This window comes from Kwoniella bestiolae, chromosome 1, assembly GCF_000512585.2.
Source record: "Kwoniella bestiolae CBS 10118 chromosome 1, complete sequence".
NCBI classification, from domain to species: Eukaryota; Fungi; Basidiomycota; class Tremellomycetes; order Tremellales; family Cryptococcaceae; genus Kwoniella; species Kwoniella bestiolae.
In genome coordinates this window covers 1,205,836-1,228,909 of record NC_089241.1, presented here as the reverse complement: position 1 = coordinate 1,228,909, position 23,074 = coordinate 1,205,836, and the positions used below count along the sequence as shown (strand labels likewise).

The window sequence follows — 23,074 nt, the reverse complement described above, 5'->3', positions numbered from 1 at the left end:
CATATAGATTATACTTCACAATCTCTCTGTCCTTGAAGTGCATGCTGGCCCATGGTCAAGGGTACGATGGTGCCACATTGAGATTAATTCCGAGGATGCCACGTGTTTGTGGATTAAGTATGACACATAGCAGCACATACGCGTTCAACGATGAGAGAGGATGATGACAAAAGTCAATGATGATTCCATCTATTACTCAAACATATATCACAAGTACAAGTACAAGTGCACTCAGCTGTATATCAAGAACCCTATAACACAGCTGAAACTATATCCTACATCCTACATCTTTCGCTCTTTCTCACTACCCTCATCGTCAATACACAATGTCAGAGCCCGATCGACCAACTTTCGACATTGCCGTCCCCTCCACCGACCCCGAGAAGAAGGATCAAGATAAGCCTCAACCCAACGGGAATGGGGATGTCAAGGGGAAGGGGAAGGATGATGGGAAAGAAGATGATGTGGCTGATATGGTATGTCCGCCGCCTCCCAAACGTTTCACATTGCTGTTCATTGGGAGATGATTGAGGTGGTCCCGAGCTAATGATTGGTTTTGTATGTAGAGCGAGGAGGATCTGCAGTTGAAAGCTGAATTGGAGATGTTGGTACAGCGATTAAAGGTGGGTACCTCACCTCCTCTCTTGTAGAAATATATCCAAGATACAGAGGGTAGAACCGCTTTGTCTAGGCAATGTTGTACATTGGGGGTATGAGTGTAACGAAGCTGATTTTCGTTTGACCCCATAGGAACCCGACACAAACCTCTACCTCCCAGCATTGGAATCGCTCCGAACGTTGATTCGAACATCCACGAGCTCAATGACGTCTGTGCCTAAGCCTTTGAAGTTCCTTAGACCGTTTTACGAGGAGATGGGGAAGATTAGGGATGGATGGGATGAGGGGTTGAAAGAGCAGAGAGTGAGTTGTCACTTTCTCGTTCGGATGAAATGTTACTTGATATTCAACTCGCATGATTCATCGGGTCTCTTTCCTATACATCTACTATTCCGTATATTATTTGGCCCCCAGAATGAAAAAGGCAGATAATTCGCTCAACGTCGGATCGAGCTAACGTGTTCTTATTCTACGCTCAGTCCCTCCTCGCCTCCATCCTCTCCGTATTAGCGATGACCTACTCCGACACCGGCAAGCGTGAAACCCTTTTCTACAGATTACTCTCCGGCACAACTGAAGCCCCTGGTCTATGGGGACACGAATACGTCAGACACCTGGCGGCAGAGCTGGGTGAAGAGTACAATTCGAACTATGCCAGCGAGTTGGACACGGACCTGGGTGGAATAGATAAACCTGAAGGTTTGAAATATACCACCGAACAACTAAAAACATTATCATTGGAATTGGTCACGTTCTTCCTTAAGCATAATGCCGAGGCGGACGCGGTGGATATTCTGTTGGAGTTGGAGAATATCCAGGATATCGTTGAGGTGACGGATGACAAGAACTTTGAGAGGGTTTGTAGATATATGGTTAGGTGGGTTATCATTCTTTTTCCAATCCTGGATCAGCCTTCCACCTGTACTCCCAAGTCTGGAGAATGATGAGGATGATCTAGGGGAGGCTAACATGACGATGCTCCGGGGGTCAGCTGCGTACCACTTCTTGTCCCACCTGATGACTCGGCTTTCTTGGAAACCGCATCTAAAATTTACGCCAAATATGATCGATATCCCGAAGCTATCGCTCTCGCTGTCAGACTCAACAGTCCTTCTCTCATCCGACAATACTTTGAGGCTCCCAAAAACCCGTAAGTTGTTGTTTCATCATCACCTGATGACTTTTAGCTGACGATGTACTATAGAGTTATGAAGAAACAACTCGCCTACTTCCTTGCTCGAGCTCAAATACCACTTCACTGGGTGCACACTGCCGAAGGTACAGAATCGGAAGAGGAGGAGCAGGCACCCACTCAGGAAGAAGACGTACTTGACTGTCTTGGCAATGTCAAACTTTCCACGCACTTCAAGAACTTTGGTAAAGCCGTTGGTGTAGAAGAACCTAGAGCTTTAGAAGATATTTACAAATCGCACTTGGAACCCAACCGAACTACACAGACTGCCGATTCCGCAAGACAGAATCTCGCTTCTACCTTTGTCAACGCCTTTGTCAATGCTGGTTTCGGTAACGAGAAACTCATGGTCAATGCTGCTGAAGGGCAAAGTTGGATCTACAAGAACAAAGACCACGGCATGATGTCCGCCACTGCATCTGTTGGATTGAGTTTATTATGGGACACCGAATCCGGTATAGATCATATCGACAAATACACCTATTCGCCTGAAGAACATATCAAAGCTGGTGCGCTTTTGGCTACAGGAATCTTCCACGCTGGTATCAGGACAGAGTCGGATTTAGCGTATGCCTTACTGGAAGAACATGTAGACAGCAAGAGCTTATCCCTCAAGCTCAGTGCGATCAATGGTCTGGGTATAGCGTATGCTGGATCGGGTAGAAAGGATATAGCGGAGAAGTTGTTACCCCACGTTGCGGATGAGACGAACACGATGGAAGTTGCCGCTATGGCTGCTTTGGCACTTGGTTTCGTCTTTGTGGGATCGGGTGATGGTGAGATTGCAAGTGCGATCTTACAGACTATGATGGAGAGGGAGGAAGCTCAGCTGGCTTCGGAATGGACTGTCTTCATCTGTTTAGGGTTGGGTCTGATCTTCTTAGGTGAGCTTTCCAGCTTGACCCAGTATCATGGACTTGAAAGGTATAGCTGACATCATTTATCCTTCACAGCCACCCAAGAAGATTCAGAACCCACCGTCGCTACTCTCAAAGTCATCGAACACCCCATCGCCTCCATTGCCGAAACCATCGTCGACGTTTGTGCGTACGCCGGTACCGGGAATGTGCTCAAGGTACAGCAGATGTTACACCTCTGTGCTGAGCATGCTGAGAAACCAAAGAAGGAAACTCCTAACGGTGATGCCGCACCTGTATCTGCTGAGGGAGAAGGACCTGCCGCCGCTGCCGTAGCTGATGCTGAGGGGGATGTCAACATGTCTGGAGAATCTACTGCTCAGCCTATCACTGCTCCCGCTGCTGGTGAGGCCAGTGCTTCTTCCGCTACTGAAGGAGAAACAGAAGATAAAGATAAGGAGGACAAGGACAAGGTCGATTCACTCAAATACCAAGCATTCGCTACTATCGGTATAGCGTTGATAGCCATGGGTGAGGATGTCGGTGCTGAAATGGCTTTGAGGCAATTCCAACATCTGGTGAGTCTGCTTACATGTTGACAAAAACCTTCTCATACAATGTAGCTGATATGTTATGATGTTGGAATCACACAGATGACATACGGTGATCCCGTTATTCGAAAATCCGTTCCCCTCGCTCTCGGTCTCATATCAGCTTCCAACCCTCAACTATCCATCCTTGATACTCTGTCCAAATACTCGCATGACTCTGATCTCGACGTGGCTATCAATGCGATCTTTGCGATGGGTCTTGTAGGCGCTGGAACGAATAACGCGAGATTGGCTCAGATGTTGAGAGGGCTGGCTACGTATTATGCCAAGGAGGCGGATTGTTTCTTCATGGTTAGGATTGCTCAGGTGGGTTTGCCCATCCATTATGTACCATTGTCGTGCTTCTCCTCAAGGGGACCGGTCATGAGTTGGAGAGAGACTGACTATTGATTGAATGATTTTAGGGCCTCGTACATTTGGGTAAAGGTACGATCGGAATTAACCCGTACTTCAACGATGGACAAGTGATGAGCAGGACGGCTGTCGCTGGGCTGTTGGCTACCATCGTGTCGTTCACGGATGCTAGGAAGTGTAAGTTCCCAGCTAGTCTTCGCATCTTTCCCTGCCCGGAGTGAGGCACAAGCTGAGTATTTTCGCGAATAGTCGTACTCGACAAACACCACTGGCAGTTGTACTGGCTGGTCACGGCCATGTATCCGCAATTCCTTATCACGCTGGATGAAGAATTGGAAGAGAAACCTGTTACTGTGCGAGTTGGACAGGCGGTCAATACGATTGGGTTGGCCGGTACGAGACATGGTATCAGTGGGGTGAGTAACTTTCACCTCTATGTTGTTTCCGGGCATATATGCCCTATACCTCAACTTTGTAGTGACATGTGACCGATTGCTAATATTTCGTGGTATAGTTCCAAACTCATCAATCGCCTGTTCGGATCGGTACCGGAGAAAGAGCAGAGTTGGGTACAAACGAGTTCTTCCCTTATCAATCTGTTCTGGAGGGATTGGTGATTTTGAAGAAGTGAGTGGGATAGTTTTCGAATCTACGAGGCACATAAGCTGATGTGTGAATTGTAATTGCAGGAACGAACAGTACGATGCCGAAGATTTGCAGAATTAGAGTAGGTGTAGATGAGGGAGAGAAGTAGAATAGCATGGTGATATACAGTAATGACGTTAACTCTTCCACTTCACATTTCCTGCATAATCCAACAGACTCTTTGTAGACAAGACATAATATGAAAATGCAAAAATGCTAGATACACTCTCACTTCACTCCCTTAGAATAACATGTATGAGCCGCAAGAAGGAGTACTGACCCGACTCAACAATTCGAAGTCACTTGACCTTCATTTGTCAGAGTTGCTCATAAACCTGTAGCTTATCAGTATCTTACCCATCTTTGGAATTCCTCGCTCCCTCTCTTTTGGAGTGCTGAAGGAAATCCTCATCCTCTTACGTTGAAGATGTTCCTCCTCGGCGGGATGCATCCCATTCTCATGGTGTTCCGCCTTGTTCCCATTCCCATCAAACCATGCCTCCTCCTCTCTCAGGTCCAACCCAACTTCAATTCCCTCGAAGACGTCGCCTGGCTCCCTCCTAAATACAATCTCCGTACACCCCCTGCCTAGCCCAACCACCTCATCCCAATCTACCTCTCTCAACGGTTCGTTCGGATGACCTCTGCCGAGCGATCTGAACCTCTCATTCAGACGGAACTCCCCGTCGGAACCCCCATCTACCAACCTCATACTAAACCCCTTTTCTGTCCTGCGGTCGTCCAGTAGTAAGGTACTGATATAATCGGAAGGGGATCGTTTGATTAGGTCAGGAGAGCAGTTGGACAGAGGATAAGGGAATATCTCAATCATACTTTCATTGTCATCTTTATCTTTGTGCTTGTGCTTGTGCTTGTCAACGCGAATAGGAGTGATAAGTATAGAAGAGGGGACGGTGAGCGTCGTGATCGTTAGTCTCTTATCGCCTTGGACCATTTGACGTGTCTGAATGACGATTTCAGTGGAACTGGAACTGGGGCTGGAACCCGAGGATGAACCTGGGAACAGGCGATGGAGGAAGGGCGCAGGCGGTGCGTGTCCGGGTGGTGGATGTTCCACCAGCGCTTTGAGAGGGTATTTGTAGGTGATTGTTTTCACGTCCGGGCTTGTCATTGCCGGTGTTGATGGAGGAGGAGGGGTGGTGGATCGTGGCACTGTGCGGTTTTGGGTGACTGTGGTTGGATTTGAAGTTGTGAGATGATCGGATGAGCGTGCGTGACTGGACGGTCAACCTGCTAGAATTTAGTCAATGTTGGTATTGAAAAAAATCGTGGATCAGCGCGAGTACAGAGTAGGATAAGTTGACAGTTGTTAGGGATAGCGATTGAAAGGGCATGTATCGTACTGTACTGCGCTTCGCCTTCTGTACAGAACGAGCTGTGATATGTAGTGTGACATCATCGAGATGTGCATTATTGTGAAAAGAGCTGTGACTTATTCCTTTACATAACGAATTATCTTACAGACGATTGAATGATTTCATTGGGTGCTTGGCGTGGAGAAAGGATCGGAAGAAGAATGGATGTATCGAGAAGTAGATGTACAACAGATCTTTGGTAGATATTGTACATGAGCACAGTGTATCCGGGAATCAGGATGAAGATACGAATGAGAACAGGTCGATGATAATATATATACAAGCAATCGCTGGATGAACTCGTAGTATAATTTACTGTATCTACAGACACGACGAGAAGATACGACTTATGTCCAAGATCATGACTAGATCCGCCTAACAAACCTATATCCAATCAACATCTTACCTATCTCTGCAGTCCTAACTTTCTCATACCTATCAGTCGGAGTCCAAGGATGAAAGGCCGCCTTCTTTCCCTCCTCGTCACCTTGAGCAAGCTTCTCCTTCATCCCATCCACATTTTCATCCCTGTTCAGACCTTGCGGACCCAGCTTGATCTCCCTAAATGCATCGCCCTCTTCCCTCTTAAATAGAATCTCGTTACATCCCCTTCCAAGTACATAATCCACATTCAAGATATTCCGGACTTTATCATTCAACATGAACTCGTCTCGCTGAGATACAGCAGGACAGGTCAATTTTACACTGAACCCTTTATTTGTCCTAGGTTCATCAAGGAACAGTCCACTCAGATAATTCGACGAGAATCGCTTGACAAAGTTGGAGGTGCATCGTGGGGTGCCCTTGAGGGGGTATGGGTAAATCTCGATCTTGCTTTCCTCCTTATCTCTTTTGTCTGAATTTGCACTGACTTTGACTTCGGCTGCGTGAGATTGACCAAGGTGCGGGGGAGTAATGAGTACGACCGCGGGGATAGTGAGCATTGTGATTTTGTTGTGGTCCAGTAAACCAGTTTGGACGATTATCTCGGGTCCATCATTCTCTTCGTGTCCAGGGCTGAGCAGCTCTTTCAGGAGGTTATCGTGCTGGTTCTTAGTATCTTGGCTTTGCTCCTGAGAAGGGGTCTGCTCCAGTAACGTCCTGACAGGATAGGTAAAGACTTTCAAGTCGGTTATTGCTGCTGAGTCGGTGGGCGTCAGAGGCGGAGTGGTCGATCTTGGCATGGTGTGTTGGTGAGTTGAATAGGGAGGGAAGTGTGAGATGTGGTTGAATCAACAGGGATTGGATGTTCAGTATATGCTCAGTCTTAAGATGTGCTATATCCAGTACTGTAACTTCCATGCAAGATGGTCTTCGAGCGGGATCGCGTCATTGCATCATCCAACGTATTGAGAAAAGAGATGCGTCCTCGAACAGACTGCAGATACGTGGATGATATCATAGGTGCTCATTCAAAACAAGGATATGGGTATAAAGGATGGCTCGAGTGCGAGTCGATAGTATACAAGTTTGACATGACATGATTCATTCGAGATATACAACATAATTGGGTCCAGATACAGTCATTTCTCACCAGTTCTCTCGCCGAGAAAATGGTTGAACTGCGTTGGACAGCTCCGGGAACATGATACAAGCAAGATACTTTTCTATACACCCTTTCATAAGTTACTTTCACCACTCCACTTCTCTGATATACATCGATATCTGCCCCGACATGAAGTTGATGAAGAAAGGAAGTTGGATGTGGCGAAAAAATGGGATAATTTTATCCGGGACGAACTGTGTTAAGGTCCTCTCATCAGATCAGTCGAGTTCAATTAGAATCATAGTAATCAGGGAGACCTCTACATGAATGAGCGAGTGGTAGTAGCGAGGATGACCCGAACTCACAGTATTCAGCTAGCGGCACTCCTAATTGAGCCAAACCTTCGCCTCACTCGGGTCCAGCTCTCCCACCCAATCGTTATTCCTCAAATACTCTTTCATCCCCATCCACCTAATCGTACTCCACCTATCGTCCGCTTCTTTATTTTGATCCTCCAAGCTCGTTCCAGTATCTTCATTGAACCTCTCATCATTCCCAGACTGTCGTCGTTGTTGATTCTTACTAAACCTCGTTTGAATTTCCATCAACATACTTTGTCTAACCTTGTGAGCGAAGACGGTCTGATTATAATTCTCATCTCGATGTTCAGAGCCGATAGTATATGGATGGATCATCCCGGAATTGATTATCCTGATTTCCACTGTACTCGGAAAAGATAGGAGGAAATTACCAAACGACCAATATTCATCTTCGAACTTGCCACTCCCATACTCTCGTTTATCGGGGTTCAAGTGATGTCGACCCAGGGTCCAAGTGGAATTTCGATCCTTGGTGAAGAAGATCCAATTTACCTTCTTCAGAGGGAGGCTCGCCCATTCGGGGAATCCACCTACAGCAGGATCAGGAAGGAAGTTTATCGGAGGACAGATAAAGGTGAGTTCTTCAACTTCGTCCCATATATTTTGGGGGAAACCGAACGGATATCCAATGATTGAAGTCATATTTGATCCGTCAACTATGATCTTCTTGGGCGACATCTTGAGGTTCTTGATCAAATTACAATATTGTTGAGATACCTTGGGTCTCGAGTGGACGATATCGGTATGGAGTATTGGACCGGTAGAGTTGATAGTAAGACGTACAGTCAAAACCCTCAGTTCTGGGAAATTGTGTGTCTTTCCCTTGGTGGCGGAATTGCAGATAGTCGAGGAAATGATGAGCATCCACCGTTATGTACTGTGCATGTTTCAGCAATTTCTTCTTTCGAGTGGTGGGTCTCGTTCGGCCGTTCGCAGTCAGTTTATCCAACGAGTAATCTGCTCGAGAGTCTCGGGATGGGTGGGATGAGATTCCGATTCGCGAGTAGAGGATGGGGGAGGCGATGCTGAAAATTGCGTGGGATAGTCGACAGCATACAGCGAGTGTTTGTCGATCGTTGTAGAGAAGAGTGGTGAAGATGTTGGTGAGTATCTCGAGGGAGAAGGGGGTTCCGAAATTGTTTGTGAGGGGGGTTAAGGGGCTGACCTGTTTGGAACGTTTCTGTAATATCTCGTCAGCTCAAGGTAAAGAAAAAAGGGTGAGGCAAAAAGGAAACACTTACCGGCATGTTTGAGGAGATGAAGAGCAGCGTTGGCCAGTGTAAGACTTGAAATGAGCTTGTGAGGGAGTATGAGATGTGAGATGTGAGATGTGACAGTGAGAAGAAAGAGGAAGAAAAAGAAGGAGAAGGAAAGGAAAGGACCAGAATGCGAAAAGGGCAGTGTGTTAAATCTTACCAGTCCAGTCAACTTAGAGCAAGTTATTAACGGTTGACTCTTCCACAGTCACCCGTCATCATCCGATCAACATCAACGCACAGTTCACCACACTACTTGATGACGTGGCACTTTCTTACTGTACCTTTGATCATAATTTTAGTAACTATATCATGCATACGCACTCGAAAGATAATTTATTATGTATGTACAATAGACGATGTGATAACGCCCGCGAGATAATCTGTTACCAAGATCTTCCATTCATCTGCTCCATTTGATTTGCACTCAATCGCCATCAACTCATACCCAGTTCTAGTCACTCAAATCCAACCTCTCACCTCTTCCTGATGGAAAATTTTGTCTTCTTTCCAATCTTCTCGGTTCAAATACTCGTTCATAGTGAGGAAGCGAATTCGCTCCCGGACGATCCAAGCTCCGGAAAACGTTGCGGGACACATTCTACCTAAAGCAGCTTCTATACTGATCTCTGCTCGTGGACCAACATCGCGTGGATCACATTTAGGCGATTCCAACCCTCTTAAACAGCCCAAGTTGACAATAGTGATTTCCGTATTCAATGGATCGAAAAGATTGATGATTGTTGACCCCAAATGTTCCAGGCTCTTGGATAATATGCTAGTCTTTCCTTTCCTCCTTTGATCCTTAGAAGTCAGTTTCCAGGTATCCAAGGCATCGTAGTTGTTGTTGGTCCAGAATATCCAGGTAAACTTTCTCAGCTTTATAAATCTTGGTAAACGAGTTCGGTTCCATGGAGCAGTTGGAGCAGGTGGAGCAGGGGAGACCTCGAATGTGCTGATGAAGATTAGTTCTTCGACTTCTTCCAGAAGTTCAGGAGGTGTACCTTCCCGGATACGGATATCTAGGACATTGGCATTACGGATGATGAGTCGCTTGGGTCGCAGAGTATCGAGAAGTTTGCAATGATGGGATAAATTGTGATGATCAGGATCCATCGAGGAAATCGCATAAAGACCATCGCTTGTAATGGCAGGCGACGGGGTAAGTGTGAGGGTGAAAAGTTTGGGCACCGAAAGGGTTTGAGCTCTGCACCATCCAGCCTCGTGAGTGTCGATCTTGAGGGCTTCGGTCTTCTCGAGATATTTGACCATCCTATTGGGAGCGAAGAGTCTGTAGGATGCTTGTTCACCTTGATGAGTAGAATTTCGACCAAAAGGAGATATACTCATCTCTCGATAGAGGAGTGGTCCGGCTAATTCGAGCGCCGTTCTTGAGACCAAACAGAATTTGGCGAGGACACGTTGATCGTCTTGGACGTTCTTTACAATCCTCTCAAGCAGCTCAAGAGGGATAGTGACAGTTGTTCGGGTTGATCGTGTGGTTTCATTGGACTTGTTGTGCTTGGACTGAAAAAAGGCGATCAGTCGAGTGAGCTGACGTGAGGTGTTGGCCGGAATGCAAGAGAAACGGAGAAATAGAAATGGCTCACCTGCATGATCGATAATCTCTCAAAGAGACCCAGAGCTGAGCCGAGACGCTATGAGAAGGGTTTGATGGGGCTGTAGGTGATATCCATAGAGGATGGATGGTAAAATGTAAAGAGAAAAAGAAGAGAAGAGAGGAGCAAGTGAGTTGAATTGTCATTCAACTCTAAGTCAACACGTTATCCCTTCCTATCGATAATATAATGAAAAATATTTACATTAACATGGGTCAGTGCGCACGCCAAGAGAAGGCAACGCACGTTGGTTATATGCACCGGCACTGTATCATACAATATGTGACCATGCACATCAATAGTCTCATATATCTATATATCTACATACGCTGAATGAACCCGATATCGCCTAGTTGGTCTTGGTTGTCACTGTGGCCAAGGGTATCTTACCTGAACCATCCTTCCACCTGGCCCAGTTCAAACGTATCTCTCCAGTCCCCCCTCTCCAAGTATTCCTCCATACTAAGACACTCGACCCTCTCAGCCAGCTCTTCCGCCCGCTTCAACAAATCCATTCCTCTTAAAGTATCAACAGGCTCAGCCTCAGAGCTAGCTTGCATCTTCGCACCAAACTCCATCCAATGTCTGATACCGCCCTTGATCGTCCTTCCTAATTCCTCTCTAGAAGAGATCGCAGGTGCTGGTGCTAGTGCCCAGAGACAGCCAGAATTGACGATGGTATATTGCATTGGGTCGGGTCCAGCATGCTTGAGATGGATGTCCAACATGGTAACAGCACGTTGAGACAGACTGGAAATTCCTATTCCCATATCTTGTCATAGGTCTCTCATCTTCACCAGGTCTCCTTAACTTCCATTGCGCATCTTGACTATCCGTCCAAAATATCCAAGTAAACTTCCCAAGCCTCTTGTATTCCGTCGGGAGGTTGGTGAAAGACGAATGACCCAGATCCGATACGTCCTTTGGACATGTGCATATGAATTCCTCGACCCCCTCAAATACGTCAAGAGGAACCTGATGAGGAAGTTCGACATTGAGAAGACTAACCTATGTATGATACAGTAACTTGTCTGAGTTTTAGAGTATCCAGTACGTCGCAGTATGTGACTTTCTGTATTCTCTTGAAGGGTTTGATAATGTCAGATGACATGATCCAATCCTCTTGGGGTATCTTGCACCAGAGGGATGACTTTCAAAGTATGTAATCTGGGTAAAACCAACTTGCCATCCTCGCATCGACCAGTACAATTACTGTGATATCCAATCTCCAGAACCTCTTTGAAATCTTTGAATCGATATTTGTAGCTTGATGGGTCGAGCAGTCCATCCACCGAGACATGATCAGTACCACCACCATCGTTGTTGAACAGAGTAATCTTCCTATAGAGGATAGGTCCAGCAAGGTCGAGGAACGATTTGGAAACTAGGCAGCACTGAAGAAGCGTATACCGATTGCAATCGTATTGGAGATGCTCAAATATCAAGGGGAATATATCGAGAGGAAGTCTAGGAGTTGGGGGTTCGTTCATCTGCGATGGATACATACTGTAAGCTGACGTGAGGTTTTGGATGGGCTGTGATCTGACCTGACAGTGAAGTTGGTCTGCTCACCTTGATTTTACCGCATTTGAAAGACATTCACTTCAGGATGACTTTCCGGATGATTGGTTTAGCTGCGTTGAAGTGTGGGATTGGGTTACAGTGGAGTAAAAACGGAAACGAAGCAAGGAGATGGATCAATGATTGGAAGTGACTTGTATCATTGTTTTACTCTAACGACACGCGTGCATAGATCTGTGCGGTGTGATCATGAATGCCTTTCCAATGTGATTTACATTGATTTCTTGCATATGAAAAAATGATGAGATGATAATGTATATAGTATACTGTATAATATATATAATAAAGAAGAATCCATAAACCACCCTCCTTCCCCAGCCGTGTCATCCTCATAGAGCGAAAGTCGCATCAGGATATGAACAATGAAAGATGCAGTGGTAGTCGGATTCAAGCCGGTTTGTCAATAAGGAAAGGATGGAGCGAAACGAATTTCAAGAGTGTGAATGAGATGAAAAGAAAAGAGACTATGCACAGACCAATGAGTTGAAAGTATGTATGTATGCGAAGATGCTTGAGGAAAGAGAGGGTAGTTGGAAAAGATGCAAAGAAAGAAAGAAAGGACAGGAAAGATCTTGAAGATCGTATGTGTTCGTTTTGAGATTGTCATCGTCATCGTCTCGATGTAAATGTTTTGAAAGGGAAAATTGTATCGTCATGTGTGCGATGACGAGGAGGGAAAAGTCGTATGATGATGAATATGAGCGTCATCGCAATGAGAAGATTTGTGATAATGCGTTTGGTTCGGAAGAGTTGAATATGAATCAGGTTTGGTATGTTGGACGGAATGTGGCTTCATCACCTAAATTCACTTGATGAGCATGCCGTTGCTAGAAAAATTGCAGTGCACGACTTACTCTCTAGCTTGTATCTTCTACCGTATCCCAAACTCTAAGCCTTAACTTCGTCCTCCTCCTTCTCATCATCCTCCCCGGTCTTGCCCGGCTGTGCCTCAGCATCACCATTCACCACAGGCGCACTGACGACATTACTACTCTTCATCAAAGCATTCTCCACATCCGCTGCCGTAGAACTCGTGGGTCCTCTCTGACCTTCCTCGGAGATCAAAGAATGATCGGCCGATAATGATTCCTCAGTAGCTTGAGAGGGCGATAGCGGATTTGTGGGGTTGGTATCATTGGCGAATTGACTCTTTCTAGCATCGGGCAGTACCCATCGCGAAGCATCTGATCCGGCCAGTCGAACACTCTCTTCCTTGACTTCAAGCAAGGAGGAGAGGACCATACATTCCTTGACTATTGATACGTCAGGTGTAAGTGATTTGACCCGGTTGAAAGAGGCGATCATCGATATGTCGATCCATCCTTCGGAATCCATCTAATGAGAAACCACATCAGTAAATTCCATATGTCTTGGAGGTGAACGTTAATCTGACACACCTGTTGTCTAAGGAAGAAATCCATTGCAAGATTCTGCATACTGAAGTAGTATTCAATCTATATCGACGTGAAAGACATGATCAGCGTCGGCTTCCTTCATTTGCTAACCCTCATTGATGATGCGACTCACCTGTCCCAGTACATAAAACCTCGTAGCATCAAGATTAGGTACGACCGTCTGAGGCATCGGTGGAGGAGGGAGACCAGCTCTGTACATCGCACCAGCACCGTACTGAGCTTGCATAGGATCGTATATTCCTGGTCCAGCGGAAGTTTGACCATACCCTTGAACAGGGTAGAACGATTGGAATCCCATACCACCGAAACCTCTCTGGAAGGCATTGGCATTGGGGTTGGGAATTCCGTCCATCGGTAGACCGGAAACGCCTCCTAGTGGAGGTGATCCGAATCCAGGATGCATCTTGTGCGGATGAGCGATTGCCGAGTTACTTCTGAATCCCCCTCTCCCTCTACCGTTGAAGGAAGCTCTCCCGTCTCTTCCTCGAGGAACCCTGGGTAAAATGTTGTTGTTATGATTGAATCCCTGTTGCGGTAAGGGCGCGGTATTGCTTCCTGTCATAGGTCGGGATTGTAATGGTCCACTGCCGAACCGCAGATGCGGAGAGGAAGCATCTTTGTTCGTCGACGGTAGCTGAGCATGTTCACCCTTTTGCGGAGATCCAGCTTTACTGTGTTTGCTGGTCTGTCGTGAGAGGGGGATGTCGGCGTCTCCGTTAACCGTATCCTTCTTATCCACACCATTCGTGTCCTCCTCCAACGTGACATCTCCCGCTGTTGATCCGGCATTTGTTGATCCAGCTTGTTGCTTATTCGGTATTGATGGTAATTTGACTTCGCTCGTGGATCCAGCTCGTCCTCCTCGCGCACCCCCTTTCTTCGCTTCTCCCGGTTGGGTAGCGCCCTTCTTAGCTTTTCCACCTTTGCTTGCTGATCCTGTAGCTTCATTATCAGCTTTCGAAGCTGTGGCTCTCTTCTTCGCACTAGCTTCCGCACGGTTCTGTCGTCGGTTGTTCTCAGCTACTTGATCAACAGCAGCCAGTAGCTCTGAGGCAGGAATTGGAGTCCATTTCGGTTTTTCTACAACATCAAGTCAGCACATGAGCAAAATGAGAATCGTTTGAACACAACTCACTGCCTGTTGTCGTACCGACTGCGCTATCCTCAGTCACGCTAACGACCTCATTGGTAGATTTATCCTTGACCTTGTCTTTCTTCTCATCTTTTGCCACTTCGGACGCTTGACTGACATCGGGCCATAGCGCTGCATCATGTATGGGTGGAGGCAAAGCAGATGACGTAGCTCGAGCAGCTGTCTTCTTCTTGTGTTTGGGTGCGGGAGTCTCAGCCTTGACATGGCCATTGGGCACCGATTTCTGGGATGTCTCCTTCGTTGAATGACTTTGAGCAGGTTTGGGTTGTGGGGAAGTACTACTATTTGTTACTGTTGCAGATGCAGGAGGAGCCATTGTCTTTCTCCTTACTTCCCAAGCATTCACTGTCGGCGGAGGAGCGGCTTGTCTCGGTTGAGCAGGTTGCGGAGCTGGCTGAGGTGTTTCTTCCACTTGAGGTTTAGGTCTGGCACGCCAACTTCCTTCTTCCTCAAGCTTGTCCACTGCTTTCGACAACACACTAGCATTGGCTGTCGATGTTGAAGCAGTATCTGATGATAGGACTGGAGAACCGATGGAAGGGGGAATGGACGCGGAATTAGCGGTGGCGGTGGTACCATTCAATGAAGGTGAAGAGGGGACCGTGGTACTTTGTTGACCATTCTCTTTGGACATCTCGGGGGTGTCGGAGGCTACTGATGTAGGTTTCGTCGAATGCGTTAGAGCACCCCAAGCAGGTTTAGTTGGTGCAGATGATATTGGCGCGGGTTTTGCCGTTGATCCGCTAGGGACTGTTGAAGTTGTTGCTTGATTACCATGCTTTTTGTTGGATTTCCCTTGACCACTTTTCTTCTCTGATTCTTCAGCTGGTCTCTGCTTTTGGCTTGACCCTGCGCCTTCACGATGCGATCTATCTCTCCAATTCTTGGAATTGCTACCATGTTTCTCCTTTTCTTCCTGTTGACGAGGACGCTGCCTACTGGACTTAACCGTCTCCCAGGTGCCATCTTGTTCGGTCTCTTTGCTCAATTCAACGGCCGGTGTAGGGGCGGACTTGGTCGCACGAGGTTTCACTGTCGAAGATGATGATGAAGAGGGAGTGGCTGATGGAGACGGTGAATCGGTTTTCCCAATGTCACCATTGGATGCAAGTGAGGAGGATGGTGCCGGCGTAGGTGATGATGTGGGTCTGGTGGGGTTGCCATTGGCATCTTTGATCCTGTCGGCATACGATCCAAGAGCATTGAATGCTGAAGGGTGTTGCTCGGTGGAAGTCGACATGACGGGGAGATACTGATGCATCAGGTAGGGGAAGGCTGTTAGGGAAGCTGGGGAAAATGGGACTGCGATCATCATGTCGATGGGGGACATAAAGATATGGGTGTTCGGTATGGTGGGTCAAAGAATGACAGTGGATACGATAATTTCGCACGAAGCAAGAAAAAGAGAGGGGGGGAAAAGGCAATATGTCAGCAATTTATCTGCAGCCCAGTAGGAGAGTTCGAATATGTCGAGTTGAGGGGTAAGAAAGACGGGGGTATGAAAAGAGGGGCAACAAAGAGAGTATTTAGGTGTGATAGGAGATGAAAGGAGGTTATTGCGAATGGGCAGCTGAGCAGAGCAAGAGGTGAATCTGATCGTTTGAAAAAAAGCGGGGTACGAACAAAAAAGACTGTGTAGTTTGAAATAACCAAGTAGATCTAGACCGATATAGCGATGCGGAAGGTGGATATGAAGAAGCAATGCACTGATATGATGTATCATGTATCATGCGTCACGCATCATAGCATGCAAGTGGAGCAAGGAGTGAATGGTAGGTTCATAGGAAGTCGAATGGTGAAGTAATCATTCAAACTCACTCGGTAGGGTAAAGATGAGAGAGAGCTCCTTTTCAATTCTCCTTCGCTCAGACTATTTTTTTGTCGACTTCTTGTCTGAAGTATGAAAGGTTGATGGTTATGGCAGTGCCGTAGGTCTGGAATAGTAGAAGACACAATCAGAGAAGACGACAAATGAGAAATCGCAATGAGGACGCTTACTCACCTTCTTGAGAGCACTAGTGCTGATATCTATCTAACTTTCGCTCTTGTTCTTGCTCTTGAAATGTCAAGACGACGAAAGGCTTCTATTGCCACCCACAAGCTACCTCTCACACCCTTCCTTTCTCCTTATGTAGACCTCGTTCTCTTGTACTCTTGTCTACGTACGCACCTCGTGGCAAGTATGCGTTGTATAGAGAAGATGAAGTGTCTTTTCGACGGTTTATGGGTCTCGAATCGAAAAGTTGGGAATTTGACGGATCCGAGGGTTGCTGAAGTCACTTGATTCTTTTTGTAAAATGAATCTGAGCTGATGTGAGCAAAGGGAGATATTGCGCTTTGCCTGATAAAAGGGAGGGGGGGCGAGGTATCGTTATCCTCGTGGCTGACGAGGGGAGGTGGGTGAGTGAGAATATGTGATCTATATGAGGAGAGGTTGAGGGTGATGAGATGATGAGTAGTATGATATTGTACGGGTTGAAAGTTAAAGTTGAACGAGTGAGTACTATGAGAGTGTACTACTCAGTTATATCTACCATTAATCTTAGGATTACCACATTTTATCCCATTTGGTACTCTACAATATTACATATATATTCCACGTCATCACTTAATTTTCTATAACATTGCCACCCGAACTGAATTTTCATTCCTCAATTTATACCAAAACATCCTTCTTCCTCATCTTATCGCACCCATCATCACATCATCCACCAACCAATATGCGTCAACTCAAGCACCACGAGCAGAAGCTATTGAAGAAAGTTGATTTCCTCAACGTGAGTGCTATCTCGCCAATTTTCTTTCACCGAACAACAGATCCCTTCCGATCTCCTCTCCCTTCATTACCTCCACGTAAACTGACCATGCATTTCGTCGACAGTGGAAGCAAGATGCTTCGTTGAGGGAAGTCAAGGTGATGAGGAAGTATCATGTCCAAGATAGAGAGGATTACCACAAGTGAGTCTGGTTTTCACCCTCATTCCTACATATCCGAAAAGGGGCGCAGTGTCAAGGGGTAAATACTGAATGTTATTCATTGGTGTAGGTATAACAAGATATGCGGATCGTTGAGATCACTGATTCACAAACTATCGTTACTGCCCGCCAAAGACCCATACAGGGAGCAAAGAGAGACGGAGATGTTAAACAAGTTGTACGATATGGGTATTCTGGGTGAGTTCGACATTTTTACCCATCCATGCGATACGAAGCTCATACATGCTCATCGTACGTCAGATGTCGGCGCCAAACCTTCCGATATCGAGAACAAAGTTACTGTGTCGTCCATTGCCAGAAGGAGATTAGCAGTGGTAGTAGCGAGATTGAAGATGGCTGAGACTGTCTCTGACGTATGTCCATTCGTCCCTTCTCGTCCATCTAACTTGTTCGCTATTCAATGCTAATTCGTATTCGCACTATCTAGGCCGTGCAAACCATCGAACAAGGGCATGTGAGAGTGGGACCCACACCCGTGACTGATCCAGCGATGCTCATTACTCGTCATATGGAAGATTTCGTCACATGGGTAGATACAAGTGCTAGAAAGAGGACAATCATGAAATACAATGACGAGGTGAGTTCGACGAGCGTTCACTTGACCGAGATTCGCGGAGGGAAATGCGAACGCGGGCATATGTTTTTGCATCCCTCTGTATTCGTTACTTGTGCTTACCTTACAACGAATGTCCCAATAGCTCGACGATTTCGACCTGTTATAAACACCCTGTACCTCTTCTGCTCTACAACAAGCAGGGCGCAAACTATTATATGGACCTAGAAGCTTCAATCTCTCTGTACACTTACATATACCCAGCATACATGCGATACCATTGTTTACTATGAATATTCACCGGATCTCACTCAGGTTGATCGTTCCGATATGACCGGACGGATCTCGTTTAAATAGATCGTCGTACGTCCTTTGAAGAGTTATACTGGTATCTTCTGACCTTTTGACTTTTGGACCTTTCGATCCCACCCAAAGTCAGCATTGCATTGCCGGTAAGTCGTCGCCGGTCATCCCGTCAAAGCCTTTGAGAAGCATGAATGACCAGATACAAAATGACATTATACACATCTTTCTGTCCGAGTTGATTTTGATGTTGATGACAAGGGTAGAAGATGACGGTTACTGAAACATGAATATGAGATACCTGATCAAATTTAAATTGCACAAATACCGATGGTGATGGTGATGATGATAGTTATCGGGATGAAATGTAAAATGTGCAGTGTCTCAGCTTTCTCCGCTGATGTATACAAGGTTGAAGAGACGTAAGAAGGGAGAATGATCGAGTCGATCCCCATATATATACCATATGCATATGGGAGGGAAACATCTGTTCTATATGATACACTATTCCAACCTCATCTACTAGCCTTACAATCCAACCCGGTTCACTCCAACAAAGTCCAGCTCAGGTATCGACTCACCCTGCTTCGTCGAACTATAATGATGGCCTCGCATAAATACCTCGTAGAGGGGTGGCAACAGAAGTTTGAGGTGAGTGTATACAATCATGAATCACTTACAGAAATAAGCAAAACTGAGTATCGATTCCCGTGATTCACTCAGTCAAATTACCAATCGCACGACCATCTGACCAAGTCGCGTGACACACCTCGATCACTCCCAAGTGTCCCGTCCCTCCATCCGGTCAAGGAGACACGCACCGCAGCTTATCTGACCGACAGAGATGTGCTCACCGACAGCCAACACCATCACCAACCGATCTTCAGCCATGATATCCTCCACCAAATCCTCCCCTTCTGCCCCCCATCTACCTTGCTCAAGCTTCTCCAACTCTCCAAACCAACCTACCTCCAATGCCTTCCCCACTTATACAAATTCATAACCCTAAACCTCACCCACCCAGAATGCCTTCCCCCGATCCTCTTAGCACCCCTCCCCGCCTCAGACCAAGACAAAGAGTGGAAACCCGATCCCCGCATCTACATCAAAAACCTATCCATACCCGCCCATTCCGACTCCTACCCGCATCCCCATCCCACCCATTCTCTAGACCTACCAAACCTAGATACACTTCATCTCACCATACACAGGAAATCACCCATCGGATGGAGTTATTGTAAACCCGATGCTCAGCGATACCCCTATTATCCCATTAGCAGATCATGTTCCCATCTTTTCAATTTACAGCCCAGACGGTTGATTGTCAGTGGGATGAGGTACATCAATACACCCTCGCCATTCCCTTTGGTCTGTTCGAATCATGGTAAGAGGTTTTGGGAGAAGATTGAAGAGGTTGTTCTGGTGCTTGATGTAGATAGGAGAGAGGAATCTAGGGCGAAGTATGAGGATGGGCTTTTGGATAATTTGCCGACGGGGTTGCAGATGTTCATCGTTGTGTTAGGATTAAGGGATGTCAACCTTGATGAGATACTTGAACAGGTTGAATTGTTGGATCATACTTCGACCGACGATAACCTACCTGAAGATCAGCAAGACCTATACGGATTGGATTTAGTTATTCACATCGATAATGTCAGGATTATCAATTTTCGTTCTGTCAATGATTAGTCGATATCGCTTCATACAGTAGTCAAGTAGCGTAGTCAATTCATTAGTACAGTCAAGACAAATATGCAAGATAGTACATTACTATTACACCCACACACAAGATCTACCACCCTGAAAAATCCCCAAACCCACCCTTCGCCTTCTTCTTCTTCTCATTTCCCCCTCCATAATCCAACACTTCAGGTACTTTCCCAGCACCATTCTTGGCATTCCCACTGGCCAGATACTTGCCCACACCACTGCTACCCAAATCCTCAATCTTTCTCTTCTCCTTCTGTAATTTTGATTCTCCCTTTACACCTAGATCTGTACCCAGCCATGTTGTCCTGTCTTTCTCCCTCTCTTCCTTTGCCATCGCCCTCTTGCGTATAGCTTCATCAGATTGGTCCTGGCGAGCTAGGCGGGCTTTGAGACGTTCTTGATATGCTTCAAAGGGGTCTTGCAGGCTGTGTCCAACCACGATTTCGAGTTCAGCTGGACTGCCCCGTTGTTTTGTAGTGATGTCTATGACTCACACATTCACGCCCAGTATCACAATATCCTTCACGGGTCTATCACCCCCAGGCCGCACTGCAACACGTTCAATCTTATCCAGCACATCTTCGCCTCCTACCAATTTCCCAAATACCGTATGTTTTCCGTTGAGATGAGCCGTCTCTCGGAACGTTATGAAGAATTGAGAGGAGTTTGTACGTGGCCCGCTGTTTGCCATTGACTGTGAAATAAACAGACCAGGGAGGTCAGCTGTACACCGAGGCGCACGGCAGAATGATTTATTGTAGCTCACCAATACACCTCTGCCATCATGCTTGTAAGCTCCCTTCTCATTATATTCATCCCTGAACGGTTCTCCCCAGAATGATTTCCCACCTCGTCCGGTACCCGTTGGATCACCACCTTGTACCTGTCAATGTTCAACAATAGGTTAGCTGAAGCCTGCACGACTGATGGAGGAAGAGCGGAGGCGAGAAAGGCAGATTCAAGGCAGAAAGGGATGTGGGTCGAAGTGGGGACGAAAGCCAGGAAAGAGGAGGGACGCTCGTTGGCCAAACACAACGATGTTGCGGCTGTCATAGCAAAGTCAGAAGTTGAAAAGCACTCACCATGAATCCCGGTATCAATCTATGGAATATTACATTATCGTAGTAGCCAGATTTAGCCAGCTGCACAAAGTTGTAGACCGTCTTAGGAGCTCTGTCACCGTGTAATTCGACATTCAATCCACCGAAATTTGTCAGTATCGTCGCGTAGGCTTTCGACTTCAGACGGTCTTTCTCCTTGGTGGGTCTTGACATCTCTTCAAACATGACTAGACACGCTCATTCGATCAGCTATAACAGTCCTCTTACTAAGGAAGGATTGACTTATAAAAATTGCTCACATTCTTCCTCGTCAAACATCGCTCTTTCTGACTTCACCTGAGGGTTCAAGGATGTACTGGTGAGAGACGCTGCTGCCATACCTGAACTGAAGTTTGATGCGTTGTCTGAGAGTTTTATGTCAAATTAGCGTCTCTGTCTACTAAATATGAAGCCGGGTACAGAACAACTCACATGCCAGCTGTTCTATCTTCCGCTTCGCTACTACACCTTCCTTCTTTTCTTCCTGTTCTGCTGACCTAGCCGGAGGTGGCGTACCGGAGGGAGACTGCTCTGCCCTTGTCTATATAACATTGAAGATTAGTCTCACTTCCCTTATTATGCTTGAAGGCTATGACCCACCTTCTCGGCCAACATCTTCAACACCTTACTAGCACCACCAGCAGCATCCACATTTATACCTCTCAACGGATTGTCAGCATCTTCATCTAGAAGAACAAGCCTGATCAGCTCTATTCCTCACGTCTTCTAATGAGGATGTGATCGAGAGTGAAGCCAGCTTACCAGAAACCTTCTTATCCTTCTTGACATAATCATACTCCCTCAGATCCCTAGCAGCCAAATTCTGAGGATCCTGTATAGTGATTATATCTTCCCTCTTGAATGGCTCGTCATTCACTAGATCCCTCCATGTTTTGGGTTTGATAGCTAATAGCTGCAATGATGCCATGTCGAAAACATTTCCCTATATCGTTCACCGGGAATATAAGCTTTTCACACGCCATTGAAGGGAAAGTCGGACAAGAAGAGCTTACAGTATTCTTCAAGAAGACGATATGTATATGTGGTGAGAAGACTTTGTACGTTATGGGATCATGCATGTTTCCCTCGGCGTTCTGTATAGAAGAGAATCAGGTGTCAGCTACTATGGCGAGCGTAGACTCTCTTCAGACGTAGCTAACCTTGAAGAAGTTCAACTTTATCAGTTGACTTGTTTCTAGAGATTTACCAGATACAGGATCTAAGGCATTTGTTCAGCTCGCGGTTCCAATGTGAAGGTGACTCGGGGGAGAGATAACTTACTACTCTTGTATTTCCTCACGTACGGCACAATATTCAGCAAGTCAAATACATCCGCCCTCGGCTGTTCTCCAGGTTCCGTCTCTGCTATCACAGCTACGGGGTTCTTGAAAGGTTGTAACGACAATGCACAGCAATCACTGTTCGAAGGCTCTCAACATAAGCTCCATGATCTGTCTATACCTGACAGCTAAACAAGCCATATACACTTACAAAGGTAACCTTAGGAACTCTGATTTACCAGTCTCCGCCCTTTTACCTGTACTCGAAGCTGTATGACCACCTGAAGCGTGCTCCGAGTGAGTCACGTACATTTTGTCGGAATTATGTCCCATTTTGACTGGTTCTTCAAATATGGGTCGCTGTGGGATTCGATTGTAAGGTATGATCAACGGAGATATACGGGTTATAACAGACGAAGAGAGATGATTTCAACATTTACTGGTGAGCTTGGTGGCAACGAAGGGAGATTGTGATGAAATGCGGAGATGTGCCGACTCTCCGCTCAGGCACTCACTACCATACTTTGTGGATTGTTGACGATGCGGTCAAGAGGTATTCTGAAGATGGGAAATCATCCTCAAGCACAA

At 46.3% G+C, this 23,074-nt stretch overlaps 10 protein-coding genes across 10 annotated transcripts; 3 read left to right on the top strand and 7 right to left on the bottom strand.

Annotated features, from left to right (window-relative positions):
• Positions 1-326: 326 nt before the first annotated feature.
• On the top strand, positions 327-4,358 carry I302_100461 (uncharacterized protein; the record flags this gene model as incomplete). The annotated part of the gene is made up of 12 exons (XM_065869084.1): positions 327-476; positions 567-623; positions 751-921; positions 1,098-1,495; positions 1,610-1,768; positions 1,823-2,694; positions 2,764-3,245; positions 3,321-3,584; positions 3,683-3,809; positions 3,882-4,048; positions 4,147-4,259; positions 4,322-4,358. The coding sequence occupies 12 exons, from the start codon at positions 327-329 to the stop codon at positions 4,356-4,358; spliced, it is 2,997 nt and encodes a 998-aa protein (XP_065725156.1).
• Positions 4,359-4,587: 229 nt separating this feature from the next.
• On the bottom strand, positions 4,588-5,409 carry I302_100460 (uncharacterized protein; the record flags this gene model as incomplete). Its single annotated transcript, XM_019190478.1, has 1 exon — positions 4,588-5,409. One exon carries the CDS (start codon positions 5,407-5,409, stop codon positions 4,588-4,590), a length of 822 nt encoding a protein of 273 aa, XP_019047226.1.
• A 609-nt stretch (positions 5,410-6,018) lies between these two features.
• Positions 6,019-6,837, bottom strand: I302_100459 (uncharacterized protein; the record flags this gene model as incomplete). The annotated part of the gene is made up of 1 exon (XM_019190477.1): positions 6,019-6,837. The coding sequence occupies one exon, from the start codon at positions 6,835-6,837 to the stop codon at positions 6,019-6,021; it is 819 nt and encodes a 272-aa protein (XP_019047225.1).
• Positions 6,838-7,525: 688 nt separating this feature from the next.
• Positions 7,526-8,197, bottom strand: I302_100458 (uncharacterized protein; the record flags this gene model as incomplete). Its single annotated transcript, XM_019190476.1, has 1 exon — positions 7,526-8,197. One exon carries the CDS (start codon positions 8,195-8,197, stop codon positions 7,526-7,528), a length of 672 nt encoding a protein of 223 aa, XP_019047224.1.
• Positions 8,198-9,237: 1,040 nt separating this feature from the next.
• I302_100457 (uncharacterized protein) lies at positions 9,238-11,122 on the bottom strand (the record flags this gene model as incomplete). Its single annotated transcript, XM_019190475.1, has 4 exons — positions 9,238-10,302; positions 10,386-10,420; positions 10,641-10,660; positions 10,785-11,122. 4 exons carry the CDS (start codon positions 11,120-11,122, stop codon positions 9,238-9,240), a joined length of 1,458 nt encoding a protein of 485 aa, XP_019047223.1.
• Positions 11,123-11,494: 372 nt separating this feature from the next.
• On the bottom strand, positions 11,495-11,993 carry I302_100456 (uncharacterized protein; the record flags this gene model as incomplete). The annotated part of the gene is made up of 2 exons (XM_019190474.1): positions 11,495-11,884; positions 11,967-11,993. The coding sequence occupies 2 exons, from the start codon at positions 11,991-11,993 to the stop codon at positions 11,495-11,497; spliced, it is 417 nt and encodes a 138-aa protein (XP_019047222.1).
• Positions 11,994-12,863: 870 nt separating this feature from the next.
• I302_100455 (uncharacterized protein) lies at positions 12,864-15,783 on the bottom strand (the record flags this gene model as incomplete). Its single annotated transcript, XM_019190473.1, has 4 exons — positions 12,864-13,310; positions 13,373-13,429; positions 13,503-14,470; positions 14,526-15,783. 4 exons carry the CDS (start codon positions 15,781-15,783, stop codon positions 12,864-12,866), a joined length of 2,730 nt encoding a protein of 909 aa, XP_019047221.1.
• A 1,480-nt stretch (positions 15,784-17,263) lies between these two features.
• Positions 17,264-18,262, top strand: I302_100454 (uncharacterized protein; the record flags this gene model as incomplete). The annotated part of the gene is made up of 6 exons (XM_019190472.1): positions 17,264-17,320; positions 17,425-17,501; positions 17,590-17,717; positions 17,781-17,893; positions 17,968-18,117; positions 18,239-18,262. The coding sequence occupies 6 exons, from the start codon at positions 17,264-17,266 to the stop codon at positions 18,260-18,262; spliced, it is 549 nt and encodes a 182-aa protein (XP_019047220.1).
• A 737-nt stretch (positions 18,263-18,999) lies between these two features.
• I302_100453 (uncharacterized protein) lies at positions 19,000-20,085 on the top strand (the record flags this gene model as incomplete). Its single annotated transcript, XM_019190471.1, has 2 exons — positions 19,000-19,047; positions 19,120-20,085. The coding sequence occupies 2 exons, from the start codon at positions 19,000-19,002 to the stop codon at positions 20,083-20,085; spliced, it is 1,014 nt and encodes a 337-aa protein (XP_019047219.1).
• Positions 20,086-20,188: 103 nt separating this feature from the next.
• On the bottom strand, positions 20,189-22,819 carry I302_100452 (peptidyl-prolyl cis-trans isomerase-like 2; the record flags this gene model as incomplete). The annotated part of the gene is made up of 12 exons (XM_065869083.1): positions 20,189-20,531; positions 20,601-20,800; positions 20,873-20,989; positions 21,189-21,394; positions 21,467-21,571; positions 21,639-21,747; positions 21,807-21,892; positions 21,969-22,149; positions 22,220-22,300; positions 22,367-22,425; positions 22,488-22,624; positions 22,698-22,819. 12 exons carry the CDS (start codon positions 22,817-22,819, stop codon positions 20,189-20,191), a joined length of 1,746 nt encoding a protein of 581 aa, XP_065725155.1.
• Positions 22,820-23,074: the final 255 nt, after the last annotated feature.